At 45.6% G+C, this 18,584-nt stretch overlaps 1 protein-coding gene across 1 annotated transcript in view; it reads left to right on the forward strand.

Annotated features, from left to right (window-relative positions):
* The window catches only part of LRRC75A (leucine rich repeat containing 75A), a 69,732-nt gene extending 66,307 nt beyond the window's left edge, over positions 1-3,425 (forward strand). The window contains exon 4 of the mRNA XM_040532526.1: positions 1,245-3,425. Within this exon, the coding sequence (XP_040388460.1) occupies positions 1,245-1,848 (604 nt within the window). The 3' untranslated portion in view covers positions 1,849-3,425. The remainder of the gene's footprint in view (positions 1-1,244) is intronic.
* Positions 3,426-18,584: the final 15,159 nt, after the last annotated feature.

Genomic DNA, 18,584 nt, shown 5'->3' on the forward strand with positions numbered 1-18,584 from the left:
CTATGAGGTGTTCCCTCAACAGAAATGAAACTCGACACAATTTACCATTCCCGAGCTGGGTTATTTGTGGGATGCCTCAAGGCAAGGCCCCGCAGGTACCAGCTGGCTGCACACACCCATGGTTCGGGTTGGACGTGGTGGGAAGAGACGTAAAACACCTTCCCGTGCCATGCAGTACAAATGTCCACCAACGTGTGCTGGCACCAGAGCAGACACGCTTGGAGTCGGTAAGCTTGCTCTGCAAAAGCAGTGTCAGTGCTGGTTTGCACCTTCAGCAGGAAAAACCAACAGGAGCTGGGCAGAAACATTGCCCAGCTCAGGATATAACAAATGGCAAAATTTCTGCAGGTTTTAGCGAGAAGTTCATGCTTGTGCCACGGCAGCAGATGAGAAAAGGGAACTCACCCAGCTGGCAGGAGCAATTAGTATGCACAGGGCTCTCCCCGCCTCCTAATTCACTCAGAATAATTCATCAACAGAAAGCCCTCAGCAGCGATCCTCTGCCGACAGGACCTGATTGTAGATTTGTTCTTTGATTCTCTTTGGAAGATAAATTGACATGTGAAGCTCCAGTCGAGCTTGGGCTAATGAGTCTCTGTAGGGACATCATGGGAATTCACTCATTTATCTGAGGATTTGGTGGCAGCGCTCATCTCCCCAGCAGCAAGGCTAAGGAGACAGCGTAGCTCTAACATGCTGACGGTGCTGGATCTCATCACCCAGCCCTGGAGGTGGCAAGCCCACGTTTCCTGTCTTGGGCTAAACTCTTTCTGTTTTGGGACCTCAGTTTCCCACCTGTACTGCCAAGAGGACAAAACCCAGTCCTCCTGCTGAATGAGCTGCATAATCACCGCTGCGAGACGTGTTACACCAGCACTGACACAAGCTGCAGTTCCTGTCCATCTAAGCAAGGGTTTCCTTACAGTTTTTGGCTTCTTGCATCTTCAAAAGCAGCAGGATAATCAGCTTTTTCCATAGGCTTTGCAGTGGACATGGGAAAGAAATACACACTTTTTCTGAATTATGGTGTTTGAATGTACTTTGTTTGTTTCTGACCATCTTCTACCTATAGTCAGCTTTGAAACATCCCCCCCCAGGTGCACAAAACACCCCTGGCCTCCAGAGAACAGGTTGTTACCCCCAGCTGAACATCTCACCTAAATAATGCATAGTCCTGCCCTGCAGGAGGCTCCAAGCAGAGATGCCCCCCACATTTACACCCCTCTCCTTTTCCTCCCCTGCAGCCTGAAGGCCGTGCTGATGGGCAAGCCGCAGGACAACACGGTGGACTTGTCGGGCATCCCGCTGACGCTGAAGGACCTTGAGCGCATCGCGTCCTACCTGCAGCACAGCTCGGAGCACATCGACACGGTGGAGCTGTGCTTCACCGAGCTGACGGACGAGATGCTGCTGCAGCTGCTGCCGGCGCTCTGCGTGCTGCCCCACCTCACCACCCTCTCCCTCAACGGCAACCGGCTGACCAAAGCCATCCTGCGGGACCTCACCGAAACCCTGAAGGACCCCAAAAAGTTCCCCAGCGTCACCTGGATCGACCTCGGCAACAATGTGGACATCTTCTCGTTGCCCCAGCCCTTCTTGGTCAGCCTCAAGAGACGATGCCCCAAGCAAGGCAACTTACCGACCATCCTGGAGTTCGGCGAGGGGCAGGTGAGCGATTTGGAGAGCCAGGATGGCCAGGCCGAGAGCCAGGAGGACCTGCAAGCCGACGAGGGTGATAAAACTGGAGCGGGCATGACCGACAGCACAGGCTCTCAGCCGACGGACAGGACGGTGGAGGCTGGGACGCTGCCAGGCTCGGAGCAAGGTGCCGCCACACCACAGACGTGATGCTCGGCTCCGCAGTGGGCGCGTTGGGCAGGGGTGGCAAACCCGAGACCTCCACAACGGGGGTCCTGGCAGAGGGTGGACGCAGGCGGCGGGGATGCTCTGGGAGTGCAGAGCATCGCCTGCCTCCCCTGCGATGAACGTCGACGTCGTTCTTCTTGACGAACACACGGACGGGATGGCGGTGAATATTTACGTTGTAGGAAAGCTGGCCGGGTATTTTTAAACATTAGTGCTATGCTTTTTTAACTCCTTAAAAACGCATTGTCAAGGTGGTGTAAGACAAGGCCCTTAGAAGAGCACAGAACCGGAGAAGGAAGGTGACCAGGTCTTACAGGATCCCGGCTGGTCAGACAGATGCCACAGCAGGACTTCAGACCTCTCCCACTCTGACTTCAGGAGCTGCTGCTGAATAGCGTGCCTGGTGAGATGAGCCCAAAGCCTGATCGCACGCTAAGCGGGGATGTTCCCGCTACCAGCATGCCAGCCCCACGGGAGGGCTTTGCCTTCCTGGTGCTGGCGCGGAGCTAGATCCCGTGCCTGGATGCTGCCCTCTCCAGCCTTACCAGAACTGGGCTGGCCCCGCTGCCCGCCTGGGGTTTATTTGGCTGTAAAATCCCCTTTCCCACCGGCCTTGCTGCTGTGATGACTCCAGGCCTTCCTTGAGGTACCTGGAGCTGGCACCAGGGCACTTGGTCTGTCCCAGGGAGTGAGCTGTGAAGTCCAGAGCTGGGGCTCAGCTCAGGCTCGTTGCTGTTACTGCCAGAAGAGGCCACAATCCCAGAGGTTTTTAAAAAAGAAAAAAAGAAAAAAAGAAACCCAGCCCCTGGGGTTTTCTCCCCTGTGTCACTGCCATTCAGGACTGGGTGGATGCGACCAGCCAAAGCCTCAAAGCCTCAGAAAGGTTTTTGCGTCACTTGGCTGTGTTCACCCCCACCCGGACCAGAAGTGCTTTGTTTGTAAAATGTTTTGCTCTGTTTTTTTTTTTTAAGAGACATTGATTTTATTTTATTTTTGGATGGAAAACAGATCACAACAGAGCATCAGCGTGGGAATGCACTTTGGCTTCTGAACCAGATTTTCATTTGATCCTAAACCTGGGGGAGGGCAGGAAAGTGGGAAATACTTCCCCTCCCATTCAAAGGACCAAACAGGACTCCCCTTGCTGAGAGGGAGCCCCTCTGTATCTGTTCACAGCCCTTCCCCTGACCAGCCTTGCAGCATCATTTTCTGCCTCGGAGCAGTGACCCTCTGGCTTTGATTTTTCTGGGTGTAAACAGACTTTTTGATCGTTCTTTGGGTTCTCTTTGTTTAACATCACTGCACAGGAAGCTGCACACCATTTCCAGGGGGGTTCATGCTGTTGGTTGTTGTTTCTCCTCCATATGCAAGTAAGTAACTTAGAAGAAACTCTGCTACTCGTTTTACTACATTTGGCAAAGTTCAGTATGATTTGCATGTATCCAAGCCTTTTTTTTAATGCTCTTTCCAACAGGCATGAAGAATCTTTGCAGTGAATAAACTGTTCTGTTTGAAATAAAGGAGCTATCCGTAATCAAAATAAATGACAATGTTTAATAAAGAGGTAGCACTGAGATCTCTGCACAGCCGGCTGCCCAGCACTCTGGTGCCCCAGCGCACCCACAGCAGCAGGGCAGAGCGGTGCTGAGCACGGTGCTGAGCACAGCGTCTCTGCTTTCTCCAGGTCTCAGCAAAGAATCAAAAGAGGAAACAAACAGTCCTGTTCATGGGCTGGATTCAGTATGTTCAGAGTACATTACGGGGGCAAGGGAGGTGATGGAGACAGATGGCCATCCTTATTTTATATGTAAGAAATGAGCAAGAGCTCTCTTGGTACCCCAATGCTCACCACACTGCTCCCCTCCCTCCTGTGCACAGCCCAGGTCCCCCCCATCTGTTTAAATTATTTAAATCACAAGCTCCCTGCTGCACAGCTTTTAATTTCTGCTAAGTATTTGCACAGGAACCAGCTGCCTGGGGCCTCAGCATCCACCTGGCCCCCCCCAGTCAGGCTGTGCAAATCCAAAAACCAGAGCTACTTTGCATTTAGAGAGCTGCATCTTTTATTTATCCTGTGTACACTGAACTCCCTCACTGACACAAAGCTGACACAAAGCATCAAGCCCATTGCTCCAGCCCTATTTTCCCCCCAGCTGAGCTTCTACATGCTGCAAAACTCATCAGGAGCTGGTTTGCATTTATCTCCAGGGCTGCTGTGCAAAGGACAAGCCTCCAGAGAGCCCCCGCGTCCCCTGTCCTTACACCATGAGAGCAAGCTCTGCTCTCCCAGCATGGACAGGCTGCACCAGCGTCACTGTGTCCAGAAAAATTTATCTCCTCTGAGACAGGGAAATAACTGGAAAGGGCCTTTTATTGAAATATTCGTGCATGCTGAAGCCTGCACCATATTACTGACTGTCACAGGAAAAGAAAAATAACACGGCTCTAAGAGACAGCGTTGTCATAAAACCAACAGGGCTTTAGCTACTCTGTCTCTTCCTTGCAGTGTGGGTTAGGTTAATTAGCCATTTATTGCACTTCAGCATGATGCTGATCCTGTGGGCTCAGTGAAGCGTGAGGTTTTTTTAAGACCATGCCATGAGATTGCTTCCCTGCCCAGCCACCAGCAGCAGAACAAGCCTGGAGCTTGCCCCATACACTATCAATGTTTCCCATGCTACAGGGGGCTGCTTGCTCTGGACAGAAGCTCTTAACTGGCCCTAAAATAAGGATTTGAGTACTGAAAATCACTGCTGTAGATTATGAAAGCTGACTGAGGTCATTTCTCATCAAGGTGGGTGGGAAATGCCCACCTTAAAATAAAAAGTTCATAAAAACATATTGGGGAAGCAGGCTCCAGGGCTTCTCCTTCCACACCCCTCAGCCAGGCCACGCACAGAGCCAGGACTTTCCCACCCGTGGCTTAACTCAGCAGCTGGGGGGCGATTGTGGTAGCTGGAGCCAGGCCATAACAAAACCTACACAAATTCCATGAGTATTGCGAGGAAAATCCACTCTTGCAAGAGTGCTTCAGTTGCGCCTGGATAAACCAAAAAGAAATGGGTAGGAGCAAAGGGGGATTTGCAGGATGCAGTTTTCCTAGGGAGCACATGCCTCGGGGGGGGATTTTGATGCAGGACACAAGAAGGGAGACGAGCGAGACCAAGGCAAATCCCACCCACAGCGCGTGGGATGAGAAAATCATCTGCGTAACAACCAGGAGGAGGTTAGGCTAAAGCTGTCAGCTGCTGAACCACGCTACCTGCTGCCTTGTCTTTTTCTCCTTATTAGTAGAAGAAAAAGTCCTGGCTAGGGGAATCTGTTGCATTATTTATTGGCAGCTCATGCTGGTGTGTTTAACTCCAGGCCCAGAGATCACGCACAGGCTGCTGGAGCTCAGCTGATAGGCAAAAATGTTTTTAGTGATATCTGGAAAAGCAACTATTATCCCTTAAGGGCTACCTGGTTTACATACAAAACACCGAGCAAGCACAGCCAGAAACCAGAGGGGCTTTAGTCCTTGCTGTTCAGGTAGCTCTGAACCAAAATGACCTTGCAGTTCAGACGTGCACGGTTCTTGCTGGAATCGTTTTCCTTGCCGGAGCAAAAAGGCTGACACTGAAACACATCAGGGCCCAGAAGAACAAACAAACACAAAAAAGGTGCCAGATGGCAAACACTGAGCAGTGGTGAGGACCAGGCTCCTGCAAGTGGGGATGGATGGGTCAGGCCACCCTCCCCTTCCCAGCCCATCGATCATCTCCCACATTTCAGGGAGCAAACGTCCCTTCCTGTTGATAAATTTCCCTTTTTCTCTGACCACAGTCTAAAAAAACCCTGATGTATGGTGTTGTTTTGATGCTTATGACAACACTAAAGGTCCCAGCCAGGATCAGGGCTCTCCTGCAGCAGGTGCTTAGAAACAAGCCCTGCCCCAGCACATTGTAACCCATGTGGAAGGGACCCTATTGGGTCTGGGGTGGGCTAGCAGCCTTTGCCTGCAGTCACAGCTCTATCATGCCTGTGAAATGCAGTGCCTGGGTGGAAAACCAGCCCTTGGCAGTGCAAGTGTAAGTGCATCCGAAAAATATCAGGGCTGGGGTTGCTCTTCTGCCCTGCACCAAGGCCTTGAAACCACCTTCTGACATCCTAGGAAAAGGCATTTGATCCCTTACAGGAACCACGAGAAATAAGACAGACACATGGCTGAATTTCTCCTTATTTCATGTCTACCGAGCACCAGTAAAGCTGTCTCTACTGGAAGTTATTTAACGCTTCTGCTTTGCAATAAATATAAACCGCTTCTGTTACTCATCCAAGGCCTCCTCCCGCAGCGTAGTGCCTGCCCCTGGGGAGATGCCCCACAGCGACTTGAGACAAAATTCAGGCTGCCAACAAGCCCCAAAGGGAAGCGCCTGGCGGGTTCCTCGTCTTCTCCTACGTCAGCCCATGGCGAAGAGGCAGCAAGGCGGCTCTGAGACAGGCAATAACCCACAAAGGTTCCTTGGGGGGGGTTTAATAGGTGCCAAAATGGCATCCGTTGGGACACGGCTTTTCTGGAAGCGACAAGTAAACATGCTTAAACTGATTTTGGACAAATTAACATTCATTATTGAGCTCCTACAACTCGTGCCTGCTCCCTAACTTCCTCCAGCCTCTGTTCTCATGATTTCCCCTGGGAGGGTACAAACCACGTCCCGGATAACGGGTCCAGCCTGGCTGCTGGGCCCTGAACCTGGAGGTCTGCCCACCCACACACCCCAGTGCCCTCTTTCTTTTTCTTATTTTCCACGCTGTGCATGCCGCTGGCATACCTAATAAGGCTGGAGCACGGAGCGAAGCAGCCTCCAGCAATGCTGCTGCAGTTCCAAAGAAAGCCTCAAATCGTTGGGCTGAAGCTTGCCAAGTCCCAGAGCGGCACAGCCACGTGCCAGGCTCCTGAGCAGCTCTGTTGCAGGTCGGAGGGAAGGAAAGACAACGCATGGGTTTTGCTTTCCCTGGGTTTTGTTTGTATTTTGTTTCAGCTTGCCTTGAGAAGAAACAGAATAGATCTTCAACTAGATTTTCCTTAAGATTTTTTTTTAAATTAAAATAAATACAGTGAAAATCATGTTTAGTATCAGCTGGAGGCTTGTTGACTACAAAGAAAAGGAAAAAAAAAAGGCAGAACCTGTTTAAGGTAAAATTTTACTTCAGGGTGGGGGTATCTGTTTTGTGCAAGGACTGTAGACATTTTTTTTTAACCAAATAAATATTGCATTAACCACCTAGCACGAAGCTTAGAGCTGTACTTTGAACATACATAGTGGAAAGGAGGATTTCAGGATCTTTTACCCCAAGATACCCCTTCTCATCTGTCTGCTCCTTCCAAACCAGTGACTACAGGACATAAATGCCTCCTGTGACTTAATATTTGTTTTTTGAACAGTTAAAAGTGGAAAAACAGCTAATAGTATTTGCAGATGGTTTAGAGCTGTATAAAGGCAAAGGACTAAGAATATGGGAGTCAATTTAATCCACGACCCAAACATTGCTCTGACTAGAGGACAAAACCCAGGGACAGCTCAGCATCTTTCACCACCCACTCAAAACTAACGACCAACAAAAGTGACTCCTAAGTGACTTCTTTCTATATAATGCCTTCAAAGACCAGTTTTCCTAAACATCATGAAAGAATATCCAAAAAATAAGCTGAACAACCAAAATATGTGTTTTGCATTGAGCTGGGTGCTTGTTGGGAATACTACCACTAAATTGCGTAGCGTATTTCTTTGAGCAGCCATAATCACTGAGCTGGTAGGGAAAGAAAATATTTAATCCACGTGGCTGGGGCATTACTGTTAACAAATCACTAGTGCAGAATTTACCAGGACAAACTGCATGAACACTGCTAACTGTAAGGACTGGAGGGGCCTGGGATCCCAAGCTGGACCCGTGTTTGGGAACACAGTGCTCACAGCTTGCATGAAAACTTCTTAAGCCCATGACTCAATTACTGTTCCACAGGGAATTGAAGGTGCTTTGTTTCTAGGCTCAACGGGGCTTACGTTTTCTATCTTCTCTCCTGTAAATATGCAGAGAAGACAGTTGTTTTGCCTTTGGGTGAGCTTATGGCTTTACAGAAAATTGAAAACCTGGTTTAATACAGTCAAAAAAGATGTGATTTGTTCAACACCACCCTTAATTATTTGTGCAGATTTCTAAATCCATTTCCCGGTTTTTTTGCCTCCTAATAGCTTATTGATTTTGTGGCTTGTGCGCCACCGTTTATTCTTCTTTGCCTTTTTATTAGTTCTGAGGAGAAAGTAAACCCGGGCAGCCTGTTTCAGCCCTCAGGAAGGGGTTGCTAAGCTGCATCTGGTGGATTTGGCTGAGGAACCAGCTGTCAGCACCGTTCTTTAGGAGCCCTCTTGCACACTACATCCCTCAGTGAGTTGTTAGTGGAAATCATAGCTAGAATTAGACGTTGGAATATCTTACTACAGGCACGTCTGTCCTCCAGGTATAAATACCTGGAATAGATACACAGGGACTCAGACTGGTTATATGCAATACTACAAGAAAAGGGAAGGGACATTGGCTATAACTAAATCTAGGTGCATTGCCATGGGAATGAGCCTACCTTTTCCTCTTTTGCAACTGCCTCTTGTCCTGCTATATCTCCAGGCAAGATCCGCAATTTCAGCTTCTGATATAAATGAAATGTAAGCTGGCAGCAGAGTCTATCTTCAAGCACAGTGCACGCCATGCTCTGGTACCCGCTAACCCAGCTCCTACCAAACAAATTCCTGTTGTATCCCGCACGTAGCAGTGCAGGCATAAAACCTCAGAGGTGGCTGCATCTCCAAACACGCAAAATAGGAGGCATCCGCTTCAGAGCTACCTTCACACATGCCTTTCCAATAGGAGAGCTTCACCATTAATTTGTTGTTTTCTTTCATCTCCTCTGTACACACCTGCCTGTTCAATTATGAATGCAAAGGCTAAGTCATTTTCCAGCAGCTCTGAGGGAAGCTGCACTTGCCCGCAAGCTCACAGCTCCCCTCCACCACATGGAAACAGCTTTTCGCAGAGCTGCAGGCTAAAACACAAAACTTAGCCTACTTCATATTCGTGCCCTTTGTCTGCTTCCATTTGCCACGCAAACCTGCCAGCTACAGCTACCTTCAGGGTCTTTGCAAGAGAAGGAAAGGAAAAGAGTATCAGGCACATGAAAATGGTGAGATTTTCAAAAGAACAAAGCCCCTTTCCAAGCAGCTGAGAAGAAAAAGCTTTGCAAGCTTGCTTAAGCCAACCAGGTGATAGGCATTTCCCTCAACGACTTGCAAAAATTACTGTAAAATCAGTCCACTGTTCAGCTAGGAATAAAAGCGGTAGGATAACGTAAAGCACCACAACGCTCAGACCACCACGGGCCAGAGATAGATGGTTTGTCCTGCTCAACATCCACGGAGAGCAACCCCGCTTCCAACGCTACTGAAATGCAATGAACTGGGAGGGCACACAGTCAACAGGTGAGACAAGAGGGCGGTGAGAAACGGGGGAGAAGAAAAATCAGATCAGAAACAACACGGTCGGCACAGAGCCCTGGGAGCTCTCAGAGCAGCCGCAGGACCTGCGCTTGTTGGGGGGCAAAAGGGCTCAGAGCCACCACGGTGTTTGGGACAGGTTAAGAGAAGAAAATCAAGCAATCGGTAAATTAGAGAGAAACCCTGTGCTACACGGAAATGCTGCAAGTTCAGAGTGTCACAGCAAGCTCCGTTAAATCTTTCCACCGCTCGCTACTCCAACGCTTTCTATTTTTCAGACGCGCTGGGTGGTGGCACGGGTTGCTGCCTGCAACATGCAACAGGAACCAAGTCCCCAGAGCAGCACCAAGCAACTGCTGCGGGCAGCCTGGGAGAAAAGCCTGCTTCCCATCTCAACCCTCTACACGTCTCGCTGCTGGAACTGTCCTCATTCTAGCTCATTAACCTGAGCGGATACTGCTTCTTTAAGCTGCAGGACTAATTAGGAGGCAGTAGAAGACAAGAGTTATTTTCCCTACACCTCTGCACTAGGCAGTACGTATGCCCAGTGGAATAACAGCTTTAATTTAAGTGGTCATTTTCCTATAAAGCGCATCTCACAGATGGCTCTTAGCAGCTGAGGTGTGCACGCCAACATCACCACCCATCTGGCTGCTGAACACAGGGGTATCGGCACTCTGCCTGCCGCACCAGCCTGATTTAAAAGTTAGTGCCACACAGCTTCAACACAGCTCGCATGAAAGGGATTAAAAAGGCATTCCCTGGTGGTAACTATATGCAAGAATCAAGTAATCAATGATAACCTATAAGAAATAAGGTCCCAACACTTCTGAAGGGCATTTCTGGATCAATGCCACATAGATGTAACAAAACATTGCCCTTGCTGCACCACTTGTGTATTTGCATTCAAGTCTCCATTACCTTGTCCTTATTTTATGCCGTGTACTTCCAACTCACCAGTTTCTTTCCCCTTTCCCTCCTAAGCCCTCCAAAACTCCTTCCAAAATCAGAGCTGCACCTCACACAAGGCTCCTTGCGCTGCGGCTCCGTGCAGGGCTCAGGCAGGCTCTGGTGCCAGCAGCTCCTCCCAAAATCCCTCCATGCACCAGGATCAACATCTGCCCAGCAGCATTTCCTCCTCCCTCCTTAACCTCTAGGAAAACCTGCAGGGTGGGATTAGACACCAATTTCTCCGGGTATCATCAATTTTCCTACCTGCTGTAATTTCCTCTTAGGCACCAACTCTTCTTCCTCTGGCAAGTGTGACTGCTGCCTGCAAGCCTGTTGCTTCAGAGACTTCTTTCCTCATCACCGACTAGCAGTGCAGCTTTCTGTCCTCACCTGCATCCCCAAACCACCCAGCACTGCCCACTTTGCTGTTAGATCCCTGCAGCTTCCACCCTGCAAGCAGCAGGAGAAATCAGATAATAAACGTAGTGTTCTTTACTTATAAAATACTGGATTCTGTTAAGAAAAAAAAGAAAAAACCTTGCCTTGTGCCTGAGCTGAGTGTTTTGGGGAGCACTAAATGGGAGACAGATGTTTAAAATGAGGGGGAGGCTTAAAACAAGGAGAGCTGCAGGTGGTGCTGCACCTGGAGCACCAACAGGCAGCAGCTGTGCAATCACCAAGGGTCAGCAAATGTCCAGCCCAGCCCTGTGCCAGTTTGTGAACAGCCTCGGGGTTTTTAGGGAGGGTTTTTCAAGTTTTAATATTGTTCAACTCAGATTGTGCCACCCCTTCTTGCAGTTACCTGAAGACTTTGCTTTTTAGCATGTGATCAGATCGTCAGAGGCTGTAGGGGGGATTAGGGAAATTGCCAGACTGATTAGGTGCAGCTTTAATCCCTCAGATCAGGAAATAAGACCTGCAAAACATGAACCCAAGGGCTTTGGTGGAAATATCTCCACTGCATCTGTCTGTGAGTATAAATCTTGTTTTGTATTTACAGTTCTGCACAAATATCCTCTCTTAATCGACACCAAATTCTCACACCCTGTATCTGTGCTCCTGGTTGTTGTCTCCAGAGGGAAGATGTTTCCCCAGCTGCAGTGTTACTTTACTGCCACTTTCTGCTTTCTTTTTTTAATCTTGCTTTTATGTTTTCTCTAACATCCACCATCTCCAGGCACTTCACGTGTCTCCTGCAGCATCCCATCTGCAAACCCAGTGCTTTGACCCGCTGCTTTCTCGGTGAGAGGAGTTTCCCTGGAGGCAGAACTGCCTTCTCCACCTTCCTTGCAGAAACTCTCTCCAAAGACACAGGCTAATGAGCTTTCCTACTAGAGAAACCAACCTCAGAAATGGGCTGAACTTGGCCAACAGGCACCCAGAGCAGGGGCACACATCAGACCAGGGCTGCCCCTTTATTTGTGTGACCAGCTCCAGGCATTGCATCGGTTCTTCACCCAACTGTGGTGTCACTGCTCTTCCATTGGTCCTACTGTCTGCCTCAAAACCCTGCTTTCTCCTCATCTTTAGCCTCTGAGCTGCTGACATACTGCCAAGTGACACAGTCACTGCTGCTGTCATCTCCAAAACCCTTTTTGAAGCATAAAAGCAGTAGCTTTGAAATTCTCTCTCCTTGATGTGGTCTCCCATTTTGCATTACCAAACAGCTTGGCACTGACACAAAGGCTCTGTTGCCTCCTGCAAGAGGGAGCCTCCTCCTCCCCCTGTACAGATGCTCCTGCAGAAGCACACAGGCTGGCTTAGCGAGGTGACGGGATATGTATTAAATCAAATTCAAAGTGTACCTTGGTGCAGTGGCTTTCCATTATTTTCTGATATCACTGTGGCGTTTCAAAGCTCCAGGTTCGTACCCTGCTTTGAAACAATTCTCATCATTTTCACAGCAGGTACCCTATGCATTTCACAGCCTGAGGAGCACTCAGCAAAAGATTTTATTTATTTACTGCTACAGTTGAAGGTAATAAATAGCTGGTTTGACATTACTTAAGTAAAAGCATTTATCTAAAAACCAACCAAGTTGCCCCTCCCTTTTCTCACTCACCCCATAAGTCTCTGATCTCCACTTTCTTCACCTGTGCTGGGGATATAATACAGCTTCCCAGGAACGCTGGCAGACCATTTCAGGGTTATCTGATGGAGGCACAAGAGATGTAAAACATTTTAAATGTTTCATCTGCTGTCACTGTGGGCTGTGTTAAATGGCTGCTGGACAGCAGATTGCTTGAGCAATAGCACTGCATTTGCTAGCAGATAAGCACTCGGATAACCTAATTACTATAGGAAGTGTTCTATACCACTGGTATCGTGATCCAGATATTTATTAATAAAGTTTAAGCTCTTCAGGAAAATTCACTATCTGGGTAGTAAGCTTAGACTTTGCCTCTTGGCTAGGAAGTTTGTCTCAATGTGCTAGCATCAAACCTAATTCCATCCTTCAGAAACAATGCCCAGCTAACACAAATCATCAAAAGCAGATGTCAAAAGTACAGAATACAAGAAAAAGAAAGACAACCAAACCTGAATAAATTATCCTCCTAAGGGACCTGGAAAAGTGCAAGCAAGGAGGTAGTTAAAAAAAAAAAAATCTAGAAAATAAGATGATCGAGAAAAAAAAGCCCAACAAAAAGCCATAGACAGTATTGGGAACATGGATCATTATTTCATTCATTTAGCAAGTTCAAGTTGCAGCTGTGCTATGCAATCCTTTTATCACAAACCATTACAAATAAAACCCCTAATTATGAAAAATCTAACTACCGAATTGCAAAAATGAACAAGTGTCTAATAAGAAAAGCATGTACAGGAGAGCTCTTTATCTCCAAATTACTGGAGATAAAACTTTTGGCATTTCAAATTGATTAAAACAGCAGGGATTTCAAATTCCATCTCCTTAATATTAACGAATTACTCATTTGTATTTTGCTCAGGGTTTCCAGCTCCACATGCAGGTGCTGGTCTGCAAAAGGTGTTTATTCACTGCAGCTGAGCTGAAGCTCAACACTCACCAAAAGAGAGGCACCTGAGCTTTGCTGCATGAAATGCAGGCTTCAGCAAGTCCTGAAGCTGAATGCACTTGAGAGAAAGATAATGAAAGGGAGGCTGTTCTTCATGCTTTGTTTTTATTTCTCCTAGAGAAAAATAAACTGTCATTCCATCAGCTCATCACACTGTTTAATCATGCACTGTGTCACTCCCATCAAAGAAAACAAAGGCTCAGCCTTTGCTGGTCCTACACTACGAAACATCATTAACAGCCAATTAAAGTGACATTTTCACTGTACGGGGGATTCTGTGTGGTAATGAAAGTTGCAAATCTTATTAGAAGAAGGAAATAGCAGAAACACCATGTTTCCCCAAACAAGCACCTTCCAAGGTCTCAAAATCTTTCTCTACAGTAAATGCTCTGAAGGTGATGGCTGCACCATCTTGTGGTCTCAAACATCGGTTGGTGAAACAGGGCAGATGTTCTCCCTCTTCCTGAATTAGAGCCCAGGAGCACAAATGCTTACATTTTTCTAAATACGTTATTCTTTGCATGCACTAAATGAAATTCCACCTGTTCCCTTCTTTAAATCTTGAGCAGGGTTAGGATGAGTTCATTGTATTTGGACTAAAATTGATGTTAAGTGTAAAACTGAGACACTAAATTACACCAACTGACAAAATAAGATGCGTGTTTGTTCTACCAGACAACTAAATCATGTGTTGACCTTGTCCTTCTTTATAGGAACACACAAAATGTGACAAAGCTTTGGCTACACAAAGTCAATCAGGTGTTACAAACATTGCTGAGCTCAAGGCCTGGGTTAGGAAGGTCAAACGTCCCATGGGTATTTGGAGTAGCTCAGAGTCTGACTCTAGCATCCGAAAAACTGTAACAAAGCATTTGCTAATGCAGCAGTTGGAAGAAAACAAACCTCTAAATTTTCCTTGCATGACACTAATATCATCTTAGTCATTCCCTGCCAGAAAACCGCAATTCCTCTGACAGCGCCTTGCTTTCTCCTCCACTAATTTGAAACGACGAGGGAGAGAAGAGTTGAAAAATTAACTGCTCTTCCATCTACCTTCAAGAAATAAGGAGTGAAGTTTTACAGTTTAGGACAGTCTTCATTCTGAAATATGCAGTACATCCTCCTCCCCTCTAATTAAGTTGATACAGCCAGCTAGAATTGACTCAACTGGAATAGCAGCTACCAAGCCAAGAAAGAGCACATTTTAGATTGGCTTTAGTTAATAGCTGGGATATATTAATTATAGTAATTCATGGTTCTGCAAGTGTTCATTTTAATGCTTATGTAGATATGATTGCTTTACAATAACTAATCAGGAAATAACAATAATTAGCATTTATACGAAACACGAAGCTTGCAAACCACAAGCGTGCTGGAAAGGCAGCCATCTCCCAACACTTTCTCCGCCCCCGATGCTTGCTTTCCTGTCCCACATCTTTTTTTATGCAACATTGGAAGGAACAAGGGATGAAACCAATGCACCTTCACTGGCATACGCAAACCATTTGCACCACGCACATTTAATACTTCTTTTGATTCATTCTCCCATCTTCAGCATTGTAACACCTCAGCCTATTTTTATTATTTATTTTATATTCTGCCTCCAATGGACTGATGAGCTGCCTGTTTGTGCCTTTTAGCATAGTCAGACGACAAATTCCCTCAATAGATTACAGGTCAGCACCACCTTGTCTTGTTTAGCGTCCTGCATATAAAGGAGCCTGAGGATTTGATTCCGCTTACAATTAGGCGAGTATTCACATCACAAAGTGATCTCTGCTGCTGGCGCCCTCAGCACCATCTGAGTACAGCAGGGAAGATGTGAATGGGAACAAGAAGTCTATTACCCAGAGCAGCTACTCTCCATCAGGTCAGCAGTTACAGCTTGTAGTTTGTGGATAATAGCACCATACGTAATCATTATGTTTTCGCACAAATGAATTACTACATGACATCGGCATCTCGATTATTGCTAAGAACTGGCACTCTGCCATTCTTTGTTTCACGGCGTACGATTTATTTTTCTTGCTGCTTTAATACTATCATCTATTTTAGAATTATCTGTGGTTGTCGGCTGTTTAAGTGCCAGGGACTCCTGCCAACTTTCTCTTAAATCTTTAGAAAATCCAAAATAATTGTGTTTTAAAACCAGGATTTATTTTGTCACTTATTTCATAACACTGGAAAGTTGATGTCTTCTGAACGTAATAAAAACAGAACGATCTTATTTCCCCTCCCCTCCGTGCACTGTTAAGACAAATACTAAGGTTATTTAATGTTTCCAGTTAAGATCATAGTAATTTGTTACGTTCAGGACACCTGTTTTGGTCAAAAGGCACCATATTCTAATAAGAACAACACTTCTGCATTCATTCATCTTTGCAAAAAAAACAGCTTGTTAAGAGGATCCCTGCTGAGGAACTTTGTTTTTGATGAAAACAATAAACAAATACCAAAAGGAAACTCTTGAATAATTAACCATAATAGATACCACCAACTTGTAACCTCAATAAACCTAGATAAGCTGTTTCCTGTTTACTAAAGTATTCCCCAATCAACTCTTTCCCATTTTAATGAGATAATTCTGATACATACTAGCAAGAGCAATTACAAAAATAGGTTGCAGCAAACCTATCTTAAGCAAATTAAACAGCACATTGAACTGCTGAGCAAAAAAGTGCCGAGAAGTTTCTGTTAACAGGGGGTGTGTGACCACAGTACCCTCCGTTATCACTAATGGTATACAGAAACCCATTTAAAACAGTCAGATTCCTTGAGCTCCTTATGAAACCTTTAAAAACATTAATTCCAATACATATCATGTCAGCTAAAAAAAAAAAAAATCACCTGTCAACAAGTTCTCATACACAAGTTTTTAAAATTAAGTGAAAATAATTTTGTTTCTTAAAACAGGGAACAGAATGCAACTATTTAAAATTTTCATTTAAATAAACATTATAGCAAACTGTTCTTCATATTATTCAAGTACGCATTCAGGTAAGAAGAAACTAATTAGATCCAAACAACTTTTGCATACTTCATTACCCAGATTGAATGTTTACATTAAACTCTATCACAATAATGCCCTTAGGAAGAATCCAGATTAATTTACCTGCACGGTATTAAAGTATCAGGCACTCTGTTACTTCTAGATGTTTCTCTGAAAAACACTTAACCTCTTCTGACATGATTAAAACATTTAACTCTGGCTTTACAATGACAGAAGCCTCTGAAATACCATTTCATACAATTAATTCCCTAAGCAAAGATTTACATACTGGTTCCACTGATATGAATTGGACAGCATTCTAGAGCCTTGTGTTAACAGAACTACGTTAATTTATGACTATCAAAAGTTACTTTCTTTCAACTTTCATACTTGACTGGCTATTTCAAAGAGCACAAGTGAACTATGCAGAACTGTTTTGAGGTCATTCCTAACTTCTTGCTCAATCAGTTAATGTCTGGTTAAGGAATAACAAGCAGAAATGCAAAATTCAGCTAAGGCAAAGATAAACCTTGCTCCCCGCCAATAAAAATGGTGTTCTAGTAACTACAGCATCCCAAGAGGCTGGCCTCTACCAAATGCACCCTTCCTATAACTTCAGGAAAACAGGAGGTTGGGACATGCCAAGTGTATGACATACATTCCAGTTCATCCAGTTCCATGGGCAGAATACAGTGACGTGGTCCTTTCAAACCCCAAACCTGTGGCTTAACAAGACCTTACATGCCTTTTGCACAGCCATCAGACAGCACAGCTCACCTGTGACGCTGACCTGTGATGCCACATCGGCTGCAACAAGCCACAGCACCTTCTTTCTTTACCTAAGCTACACAGAGAATGCAGTCACAGCTGGGGCGGTCCCTGAAGTCTCTCACCTGTCACCCAGGAGTGGAATAACACTGACACTCCCCTGTCACTGCTGCTTTTTCCCTTGTCCCACCATCCTGAAAGGAAGCAAACCCTCCGACAGTGGTTTTATGGACTACAAGTACCTGGGTACATCCATACCCTGCTTTTTATTTTATGGCAATCAAGAACTGTTCACCTAAATTACTACAATAAAAATACTACTCATCACAAGTGCCACCATTTTTGACTTAAAGGTGTTTTGTCAGCTGTCTTTGAGGGCTGCTTCCTGGCCACATACCCTCTGACAAAACTTCATATGGAACAAAAGTTTAATTGCTTTCAGAAGCAATATCAAGATATGTTCTACTTGGAGCTGTACAGTTAACATTACTTAGGTTGTTGTTGGCACAGTATGAGCGTGTGGTCACAATTAATTAATTAGTGATCTTTACCTTTTTCAGAAAGCACACTTTAAAGACTACACGAACGTTTTTCACTTGGTGACACCAAGTGGGCAAAATGATCAGCAACATATGCACTGATAGGCTGTCTCAGTGCACATGCTCAATCATTTTACATACGGTGAGACAGATTCCATACCTCCCCTACAAATATAAAGAGCACTGCAGTGTTCGAGCCTGCCAGTTATACTTCCATAATAAACCTCAGTGGAAGTTTCAGCCTCGGATGCAGTGTTTCTCATTCTAGCATCTCCATTTTGAATGCCCAGATTTCTCCCCAAACTTGACGCCTTCCATTAACCTACCTTCATCGTACATCTGTCTTAGAGTGGGCACTTATCACAAAAGCAGCCTTTTTTACTCTTACCAGCTACACCCAAGACAGCAAACAAGTTGCAGAGGATCTCTTTTCCGTTTCTCTGCATCTGGAAATTACTTTTCACATTTGGACCACAGCTAGAATGCTGGTACTACAGAAACAGACTCTGTTGTGTCCGTATTAGGCTTTCAAAAAAAAGAGGCCAAAGTAAGGCATAAGCACCAAATCTGGAACAAGCTACAGAAACAATTGTGTTTGCCCTAACTGGACCATTTGCTTTTCTTGCTGTAGAGGTATTAAGGCCTCATCTCCACAGTAATTACAGTAGCAGTATTAGTATCATTTGTTTAAACTGTTTAAAGCAAGTAAATTACCAAACACCAAGTAGAACGCTTACGCAACTAAAAGCTGTTTACATTATTTGCAGTAATTACACTGCAGTGTATACATCTGCTGCTTTATCATATTATAGCTAATCACACAAGTGTGCAGTATGTTTATCAAAAACATGTCGTGTAATGGAAAGTCATTTCTGTACGCAGTCAAGTAACAAAAATAGACCCAAGA

Source organism: Cygnus olor, chromosome 20 (assembly GCF_009769625.2).
Source record: "Cygnus olor isolate bCygOlo1 chromosome 20, bCygOlo1.pri.v2, whole genome shotgun sequence".
Taxonomy (NCBI): domain Eukaryota; kingdom Metazoa; phylum Chordata; class Aves; order Anseriformes; family Anatidae; genus Cygnus; species Cygnus olor.